Raw genomic sequence first — 11,092 nt, forward strand, 5'->3', positions numbered from 1 at the left:
TACAAGAGCAAAATCTAAAGAGGGTAGTTACACCACTTTTCACTATTCATAATATGAGAGAAGTGGGATAGTTATACCTATCTTCTTATTGCACATGATGTGAGAGGAGGGGTAGCACTAGTTATCATATACAATAGTAATAGGCTATTTAGCAAATAATAGCAAGGATAAGTGTCTAAAAGGAGTTATAGTATCTATCTTACCCCGTTATGAGGAGCCACTTATAAATATCAGAAATGTTGAGAAAGAAACTCTTGGATACATCAATAATCCAATTTATCTTTAATTTCTTTTACTTTATCTTGCTCTTAGATTATCAACAGGATTCTACTTTAGAAGTAGCAGCAACAACAGATTTCTTCAGCTATAACTCTGGCTACACCCTATCCGACCTATCCATCTTCTTTCACAATAAGTGGTGTCGCGGTAACAAAAATTCTTGAAGGCTAGACCCATGCTACTCTCATTTTCTTCCCGTGATTAATCTATTTCTGGCTAATCAAATGCTGGTGGCACACTCGTGCATCTACCTAGCATAGCCATTGGGCTCGTTTATTTTTTGCTTGTTAGCAAGCTTTTCTGGCACACTCCTCTCTCTATAGACAATCGAAGTGAGAGTTAACGTATATGGGTGGTGGGCAAAAGAGCTCCTAGCCACTTAATTAAAGGACAAAGTTATTCCTTAAAATTGTTGGGAAATGTTCACAATTTGGGATGTTGATTAATATTTTAATTTGTTCAACTAGATAGATAGATGCATTTACTTGGGTGAGTTAATTTTTCCAAAGGCACTGGGGTATTTCTTTCAATAGTTTCATCCACATATTTAATAATAATATTTTATCTGAAAATAAATTATATTTTCATCATCCACATGATATTCCCATAAGAAAATTATGTCAGTCTCGTTAAATGCACAATAATTTCAAAAGTACTTGTCCCGGGCCTTGTCATGCTTAACTATTGTAATAGGTCGTATCTTTGCCTCATTCATTTTATATTCATTTTATAGCCTTATGTTTTTCCTCTTTTTTTTTTTTGTGGCTGGGGGGTGGCCTTGTTTTCTAATAGTCATAATATCATTGTCTCCCCAATCAAACACAAAAGCCCAAGAGAGTTAAGGAGAAGAGAAAAACAAAAGCATACAATGAGTGCCCACGAATAGATACCAAGCACAAGTTCTTGAACTTTATACTTTAGATAAGGGATGGTTAGAATCCTAGCGTATTGGCCAATAGAGAGATTTGGAAATTTGTAATCTAGCTCACTCCTTTGTTGGGGCCATGCCTACCCAAAAAGCAGCAAAGAAGCGAGCATTGTGAAAACTACCGCAAAGCAGATGATTTCTTCTCCCAAAAGACTCATGCATTATGTTCTTGCTAAATAGCCAAAGCCATTGCAGCCAACCCTGTCTTGAAAGCATGCTTGAAGGAGATGGTAACTGGCACTAATTTTTGAGCAAAAGCCTCCATGGTTGGCTCTCATAAGCAATCGGATTTTATGCATGTATGCTTTCCAATTTCTGGATTTTTGGAATGATTAGTAACAAAAATATCTTGATCTCGGAATTAATTCTCCTTTTCAAATTTAACTAAACTTAAAGAAAGACAAAACATATGTTCAAAGAATGATAGGATGAGTCTTTTAAATAAGTGAAACACATGTAATACATTTGTAAACAATATCGTAATTGCGATTACACACATGGAAGCAAAGATAATTAATGTGTATCGATGACACATGTTATTCAAAAGTTCCAAGAAGTAGTATCTCCTTGTTGATTATTTCGAATGAAGGCAAAATGATAGCTAGAATGACATTTCAATTTGATGTAAGATAGGCTTCACATGGTCATCTCCTCATTACATATGCCCATCTTTCGGCACAAGTCAGAGGGCTTCGTCTTCTCAAGTTTAGATAGAACTCGAGGGGCATATTTATAAACTGTTTCCTTGCACTGCAAACAAATTAATAAGATTTTCATAATAATATTACTCAATATGTTATGCTATTCTAAATAATTTGCAGAAGATCTAATCTTCAGTTAATAAATTATTTGGTGTCTAGAGAGAGCTTGCACTTACTAATTGCTCATTTTCCTCTACTTCTTCACAATACTCGATAAGAACCTCCTCCATCCTCGTCTGAAAAATAATTTTCTAGATAAGATGAAACAAGAAGAATAATTGGAATAATACAAATATATATCTGATCAGCCAACTTATGAGTTACCCTTGCTTTAGGCTGTTTTAACTTTGTCATTAGCTCCTTGACAAACCTACGGCATGCAACACATCCTTTCTCTTCAAGCATCTAATAACAAATAAAAAGGCAAGTATAGTGAGCATCAAATAAAATGTGATTCTATTGTATTTGCTCCTTTCTAGATATATAGTATATGAGTAATTTATAAACATTCTAACATTTTTACCCAACAATTATTTTTACAAAAATACATTTGCAAACTAGATATATCAATGCAAGAAGTATAATAGAGAACATAATGAAAAAAAGGTACATCTTACAATGTATAATAAGAGAATCTTATTAATCTATTCTATTCGGATTTATTTTGTGTAGATATAGTTGTGACTTTATATACATATGATCCACCCTGACACTTTATCAGTATATCGGTTTAGGCATGTTGGTATTTAAGGTAATCGAAAGTCATACCACCCATGTTCTTTATATATACTTCTTTAGAAAAGATTAAAGTGAGAAGGCAGATTCTTCACAATGTCAAATTAAGAGTTTTAATTAGAAGATATTAGTAAAACTTGGTATTAACTATCACACAAAATATAGCAATCGAGTTTGCATCATGCATTTAACAAAAAATAAAATAGAAATATAAAAATTAAAATAAAAGCAAATTTAAAATAAAAAATAAAACTATTTAAGCCAAAAGATTATATTAAATTAATTTTTACGAGAGTGATTTAAAAGAAACTATGACCTATGGTAATGGAAAATTCTAAACTAATTAACCTAACAGTTAAAAATTTAATATCTTAAATGTTAAATGATCTTTCATATTTTAATTGATTTCTGGTAAGATAAATGAATGGATCAAGTGATCGATAAATAAAAGAAACATAGAGGTAATATGCTATCCTAGAAATTAAACTGGACATTTATTTGTAGTAGTTGGATTTCCAACATTGTAAAAATTTAATTGGAGAGAGACTGGTAATTTTGGAAAAAAGAAAAATTCTAATGGCATTTTGAGGACAAAAGTTGATACAGAATCTTTCAGAGAAAACTTAAAATTTTCAATTCTCCTTAATTTTTTAATATAATATAGATTTAGATGCATATCAACATTATACTTTTTATACAAATAATAAAACATTACATTATCTATATACAGAACTGAACAAAATTTTGATATTATTGATTGTAAAGTTTGTAAGCCCATAAATGAGTATTTATTTTTTTATATAGTAGGTAGATAAGAAATGAAAATTTTATTTTAATATTTTATTTGATTTAACTTTTCACTTATTTCAGTCTTTTCATAAGTCACCCATTAACTATTAACAATTTCTTTGTATTGTACCAAAAAAAAACAATATTCTTTGCAACTAAGGTATAAAAAGTAGCTTACCTAAATTAAGACAAAGGCAATATATATCTTTAAAATAGCAATGGTGGACACAAGACAACCTACTAGTTGAACTCAACAACCCCCCCCCCCCCCCGGTTCTAATATTCATTTACCTCTTCTAATTTAAGCATACTCTCACAACCTTCTATGTGAAAGCATAAACATAATGTTCTTTTGTCAAATTAATTTTCCCTAGCTAATAGAAAAAGCATAAAATTATGTTCATGACATCAAACATCATGGATAAAATTGCCCAATGAACTTGTCTAAGTTGGTTGGCACTCCTCTCCGTAATTATTGTGTCAGGAAGCTAGAGATCTCAAGTTTGACACCCCCCCCCTCCGGGTCTAATATTCATTTACCTCTTCTAATTTAAGCATACTCTCACAACCTTCTATGTGAAAGCATAAACATAATGTTCTTTTGTCAAATTAATTTCCCTAGCTAATAGAAAAAGCATAAAATTATGTTCATGACATCAAACATCATGGATAAAATTGCCCAATGAACTTGTCTAAGTTGGTTGGCACTCCTCTCCGTAATTATTGTGTCAGGAAGCTAGAGATCTCAAGTTTGACTTGAGATGGTGGCACTCACACCATTATTCTTAAAAAAAATAAAAGAAAAGCCAGGAATGAGATTTTTAGCAACAAGAAAACTTAAGATCATATAATAATGCATGATGGGTTATGTAGAAATTTGGCTTTTTAATTTAAATTTTACCTTCATAAGGATCTTTTCCTCCGTAAAAATATCAATTCCAATTAGAGACCTGTCTTCGTCGATGCACAACTCTGAGTTGTTGCAGTGGCTTTCTTCATGGAATGGTCCTTGGAACATCAAATTAGTTTGATGAAGAAAAGTCCTTGATGTCTCTAGACACTTCAAAGATACAAGCATAAAGGTTTATAGAATAAGAAACCACATTGGAAAGGTCCTTGCAAGCATATCAAGCATATGAGCAGGCTGTTGTACCTTAGCTTCTAAATCATCAGGCAGAATGTGACATACTTCACTTGAAAGTATGCCAATTTCTTCAAACAATTTCATGGTGCTTGAGATTTTCGCAGCTTTTCCTAAAGTTTCTAAGCATGATACACAATTAACAGTGTTAGCCATCATCATCAGCCAACAGTGCATTCACATATATAAGCAGTGTAGCATTGTGACTTGTCAAGACAAAAGATTAGCATTCATAGATGATTATGTAATTTTCTTCCAACAAAAATTGATGGGAAGTATTATTGTTCATTTTATGCTAATGTGCTCTTCAAAGATATTGTACTTAGAAATCCTCAATATCAAATTAACTAGGGTTAATTAGGTTTCCACTAAAGATTTTGGTAAGTTACTTTGCTTTAGAATGCAGGAAGTACTAGATTGTATAGCTACACAATTCACATTCGTTTGTCAGAGTTTGAACCGAGACTCCTGGATATAAGGTGACATGGGGAAGAGAACTAGATTTAACCTTACTCACCTTCATTCACTGTCATGGACTCAACCTTATGCCTTGCATCGACATCTGTCAATGAAATGAATAGGATCATAAAGCACCATGTCATTCTTGTATCCATCCTTGCCTGCCAGGAAATAGTAGACCATAATAAATTTACATACTTCACATTCAATTCTCAAATTTAAATTTACATACTTCTCATGCCTAATCTCAAATTTCACAAGTTCGTCTTTGTGTTTAATCCTGAGCTAACTGTGATGATGATGACAAAGCCTGATCGCAATTATTTGAGATCGGCTTAAATACTGAATTTTACCATTTTTAGGACTTGTTGGCATCTAAATTTTTAGATCCTGAGCACTTTTTTCATTGTATATTTATTTCAACTAATTGTTTGATGACTTCAAATTATTGAAATCGAACAAGATCAAACCATGCATCAGAGGTTGTGACTTTTAGATCTGGTTTTGCGCCGGATCTTAAAAAAGATCAATCATGTTGCAACCTTGTTAAAACATCCAAGACAACACCAGCACTCAAATATTTTATGAAGAAGATTTTCATGAACTAAGGACAAATTATGCTGCTTTCAAGGCTTGACTCTTGACAGATAACAAAGAAAAACTAAACTTACCATGATGATGACCTCTTTTGAAGTCTCACAGTGAAGCACTTGGTTGGGAAAAGAGCTCCAAAATGTTTTCTCCCTAGAGAAAGCCTCAATATCACAACCCTTATCCATTAAACAAAATTCATATTTCATAGACCATGAAAAAAAAATATTTTAGACTTAATTTTTCCTACACATCAAAAGTAAAAAAACCAGAAAGAGAAGGAATAAAGCTTCAAATCAAACTTCACCATGGAAATGGAACCAAGAAATAATCTTCAGCAGTAAACTACATAACAAAGAACTAATAATACCATATTTATCATACCAAAGCTCTAAGTTATGACTGTGGAGAAGGAACAGACTGAATTCTAATGATATGGAAAGAATGTGTTAGGGAAAGCTAGCTATTAATAGACACAATCCACATCGTGATTCCCGTCTCAATTATGTTTCTGTTTCTCTTACTCTGACCTCATTCTTTTCATGTGAAGAGTTTCCAAGGATGCAGATATTCAATTATTTCATTCAGGAGATGGCTAATGTACAGGGTTGAGCTTAGTTTCGACCCGGACCGCACCCGTTTAAACCTGACAGTAACATAACTGGACCCGGTTCATAATCCGGGTTTTGCATGGGTCCGCACCAGGTTTAATATTCAACAGTGCAATCTATTCTAACTGCAATTTAGATTTAGTTCGAGCAAAGCCCAAATTTGGAAATTGCATGGATTCATTTGATCTAAAAATCTAGATCTCGGTAACTGTGGATTGGCTAGATCCAATAATTTTGAATAAACAATCATGTGGGTTTCACACAAATTAAAGCTAGACATGTATATATGCCAAATTAATCCAGCTTTATTAGTACTAGCAAAGTGTGATAGAAATAATGCCTTCTTTTCAGCTTGGGAGCTCACATGGTTCAATCTTCCTTCGAAAGGGTACATGTACTGCCCATACCAACTCTACAGAGCATGTACATGGGGTAGATCTAGATGCAATCCATTTCAAAACAGGCTTTTTTTCACTCTACTTAGATCGATCTATCTTAATGATATAAAATTAGTAGAATATGGTACATGCAATACATTTGTCGGTTCATGGGAAAGAGGTATAAGGGGCTGTGATCTCCTATTGGAGCAAATACACACTTCCAGTTTAACAGGTGTATTTCTATTTCTTTTCTTTAAGGAAAAGGGATGTTTAGATATATTTATAATCATGTATCATATCAAAAATATATTAATGAACATGTAGAACTGTGGTCAATCATATTGCTATGGTCAATGCTTGCGGAAGTTGAAAAAGAAACATACTAAGGAATAGCTGATGCAATTTACTCTTTTTCATCATCATGATATAGAACTTTCAAGCTTAATTGATGTCATTTTAGCCAAATATTTTATTTTTCTTGTGGTGGAAATGTTAGTGAAATAGCTAATGATATATCAACTGCCCTTTGAATTTGTCCCATATTTGAATTCATCAAGCATTTTCCTATCTCTACTAAAACCTCCAGAGCATATGTAAATCTTGATTTTTTAATGAAAACACGAAGTTATAGTTTTGTTCCAACATTAACCTGTGTACATCAAAAACCAGTTTATATGCTTTCTAAGGAGACACTTGGAAAGCAACTCGCAAGAAGCTAAAAGATTTATGAAAAAAAAAATCATATTGCTTGCCATGACCTTGTCCATTTACAAAGGCCTTTATGATTGTACAAGTTGATAGACATAGAAAAATAATTTGAAGCATCTTTTTACGATGCTTGCACTGCCAACCTTTCAAAGGCTTGATGTTATATATACTGAAAATAATTGTACCTCTCACTATGTATCATTTAGAGGGTAAGTTTTGGCGCAACAGTAGCTCCATTTTAATGTGGTAAAGTAGCTCCATTTTAATGTGGGTATCATAAGTTTGAAATATGGAAACAGTCGTTCTGTTCGTGAGGTTAAGATTGCGTACATTCGACCCTTTGCAAACTTTGAAGTAGCAGGAGCCACTGGGATGCCCTTTTTTTTTTTTTTCAAAAAAATGTATCATTCAGCAAGCACATTTGAGAGCCTCAGTGGAGGCAAGCAGATGCACTAGAAGCAGCACCATATTATCCACCTAGTTCTTACTACATGACGTTTGAGAACTTCAATTTGAGCAAGAAATGAATAGGATGGATGTGAGACTTTTCAACCCCGCCAGAACTGCACCTCTGGCATCTTTCTTACACTACTACATTTAGAGAACCTCATTCTTCCATCATATAAATTGAAAGAGAGAGAGAGAGAGAGAGAGAATTTAAAATGATGAGTAATTTGAGCATTGAAATTACTAGAAAGAGCAGAAAGTGCAAATTGCATATAGAAGTTAGAAGACACTTGAAAACAAGATAAAAGACAGGCTAAGAACACCTATTTTCTGAATCAAAGATCACCAAAATTTGTGAGTTCTCAAGATTTTCAAAGATATAAATACAGTACATCCACACATAGAAAAATGCTGTGTAACGTAAAATATTCATGCATGTACCACCTCGAACAGAAGCTAAATAGACGGATGCTGAACTAACAATATATCATTACAAGACTGAAGAATATTTCCAAGATGCTACCAACAGGGTCAACATCTGTCCTCAATATAACTACTGAAAGATTGCAAATTAACATCAAATGACAATATTTTAGGAAACATACATAAAATGTTTTATTTTATACATAGATGGATATAAAATTCTGTGAACAGCATTTTCAGGTATTAGGTTTCGGAGCACTGGGGTTGAGATGTTTTGTCTAGTAAAAAGCATAATTTTGAGGCCTTTGTCATATCGTAATGGTGGATCTTGGCCTACTCTACCATGGCGGATATCCTTTGTTTCATAGTAGTATTTTCTTCTACTTTTTATCTTCTCCAAACATGCTATGCTAACTGCTCTCATGCTTGATATTCAGTTGACATTATATTGCATCAAAATGGGCAGGACTGAAATGACCTGAAAGGCTGTTGCAGTTGCTGAGAAGAGGCTCTTTGATGACAATGGCCAGAATTTTTCTATGAATACGTGAACTGGAAGGATTATCAGGAAGCAAGCAAGGCTTCATCAGACATGGACACCCTCTGGATACCATCCTGATATGCGAGGAAGAGCTTGAGCTTCTTGAGGGCTCTGCCTGCAGTCTAAACAAGTCCCTGTATAACCATGCCAGAGGCCTCTAGATCCTTTGTTTTTCTGATGTATTTACACTGTATAGAGAAGAAAAAATAAGCACAAAGTGATCAATTTGTATTCAAAAAATGGAACTCATTGTAATATAGGCGAAAGCACAGACTTATTTGTCCATCTTGATCCCACAGTACTTGCTCATCATTTGGTTCATCTAGCATTGTTGGAGATCAATAGTCATGGCTGGAGGGTACCTGGTATTTGATATTTGAGAGGATGGGACTATAGGGTTTCAAAATCTACAACAGGAAAATTGTGTACATTTCCACAACAGTTACTGATTCATGCCCCATGTAATTTATTGTATTGGATTACAGTTCTGTATGAAAATAGACATATATTGGCTGTTGTTTTTAAACTTCAAGTCAGTAGTGTGCACGAGCTGTGTGACAAATGTAGTTCTTGAAGCATTCATTTTTCCAGTGGGAGTTGCTTCATAATTACTTACATAAAATACATAATGTAAATTAGTTGGTAGCTAATAAGGATGGAAAATTAAATTTGTATCTTTATGCAAAACTTGCAATCAGCCTTGTAGCTCCTCATGATGTGTTGAGCTGAGCATGGTAGTACTTAGTTGATTTCTTCATCAGCCGTATGGTTCTATGTAATTCTAACATAGATTGCAAACTTTTTATGGATTTTTCTCTTTCAAAACAAGTAACTAATTGTCACGCCCCGAACCCAGCACCCGGGTCCGGTACGCGACCGGCCGCATGAGCCCTAGAGCAGTGCCCTAAAGATCATGCAAGGCCTATGATTAACAAAAATTCCAATAAATCCACAACTAATTTAATAATTCAAATAGACAAATCCAACATGTCCAAATAAACAAATTGGTTCAATTACAAAGTCTTCAAATGTTCATCGACATCAAAGAAGGATAAACAAACTAACTAACTAATAACTCTGGTACTCGCACTCTGCGCCCATCCCATCCAAATCTATGCATCCTGCAACTCTGGTAAAGAAAAAGAAGAAGAGAGGGGTGAGCTTTACAGCCCTTGTAAGAATCCCTACACATCCATACCAACACAATAATAATATGAATTTGAAAGCCACGATAAATCGATGCACATTTCATGAAATCATAAACTGACTATCAAAAGGCTCAAATAATCAATATAAGTATGCACGTCAAATATCAATGAAAGTCCAACCACGCAAGAATGATATAGCATACGACAGCTCATTAATCTTCATTAATATTTTCAAAGCTTTTTCTTTCCATTCTATATTAACTTGATCCGGATCAATTATCTTTCCGACTTTGGGCCAAATCCCGGTCACGTTTCCAGCCCGTGACAGGGCAACCAATAGTGTCACACTTAGAGCCTGTGACGGGCAAACCAACATTGTCAACACTTAGAGCCTGTGACGGGCAAACCAACATTGTCACACTTAGAGCCTGTGACGGGCAACCAAATAGTGTCACACTTAGAGCCTGTGACGGGCAAACCAACATTGTCACACTTAGAGCCTGTGACGGGCAAACCAATAGTGTCACACTTAGAGCCTGTGACGGGCAAACTCATAATAACGAGACGGCCCAAAGTCAATGTTCATTTAATCAAATTTCACATCCACACATCAGTCCCTTTTATTTACTTTATTTCCGGCCTAGCTAACCATGATCACGTTTCCGGCCCGTGACAGGGCAATCACTATAACATGGTTAGTCAATACCACCACATCCATAATTCAATTATGCAGGTATAAGTTATACACATACAAAGCATCCATCACACTACCAACCACAAGCCAACACGATCAAAATATAATTAAATATAAAACTATTTTTGCTTTGTCTGGATCATAGCATATCAAACATATATAGTGCAAAAATATGTATATCATGTAGGGATTGGCGTACAAGGATTCTTACCGAAATTGTAGACTGACTCAAACACGGTCCGAATCACAACCTACGCGCTGGGTGCTGAGTCCCCTGATCGAAACCTCCTGGCTCCGCCGACTCTTCCTCTACAACATCAATTACAAATCACAAACTAAATCATTTAATATTTAAATATTCTAAACCATAATTCATATCTACTATGAGGTCCATCACCAGGTCCCCAAACATCTCAATCCCTCCAAATCTAGGGCAGTCGGGGTGGCCCGACTCCCACCCTTGTACCACCGGCCTATGTCGTCGCCGGCCGTGGCCGCTGCCCACGCCGGCGATGAT

The 11,092-nt window shown here is 34.7% G+C and overlaps 1 protein-coding gene across 1 annotated transcript; it reads right to left on the reverse strand.

Moving 5' to 3' along the window:
• Positions 1-1,642: 1,642 nt before the first annotated feature.
• Positions 1,643-6,053, reverse strand: LOC103713171. Its single transcript, XM_008799998.4, has 8 exons — positions 6,008-6,053; positions 5,704-5,776; positions 5,091-5,193; positions 4,586-4,695; positions 4,334-4,492; positions 2,233-2,313; positions 2,085-2,144; positions 1,643-1,957 (listed from the first exon to the last, which is right to left on the reverse strand). Exons 2-8 carry the CDS (start codon positions 5,704-5,706, stop codon positions 1,844-1,846), a joined length of 630 nt encoding a protein of 209 aa, XP_008798220.2. The 5' UTR covers positions 5,707-5,776; positions 6,008-6,053; the 3' UTR covers positions 1,643-1,843.
• Positions 6,054-11,092: the final 5,039 nt, after the last annotated feature.

Source organism: Phoenix dactylifera, chromosome 12 (genome assembly GCF_009389715.1).
Source record: "Phoenix dactylifera cultivar Barhee BC4 chromosome 12, palm_55x_up_171113_PBpolish2nd_filt_p, whole genome shotgun sequence".
In the NCBI taxonomy this organism is placed as follows: Eukaryota; Viridiplantae; Streptophyta; class Magnoliopsida; order Arecales; family Arecaceae; genus Phoenix; species Phoenix dactylifera.

Bases quoted from the DNA above. Each gene is read 5' to 3' on its own strand.
- LOC103713171 (XM_008799998.4), bottom strand. The intron at 4,696-5,090 runs GTGAGTAAGGTT...TATCATGCTTAG, and splicing joins GTCCATGACAGTGAATGAAG to AAACTTTAGGAAAAGCTGCG. The intron at 1,958-2,084 runs GTAAGTGCAAGC...ATTTGTTTGCAG, and splicing joins TAGAGGAAAATGAGCAATTA to TGCAAGGAAACAGTTTATAA.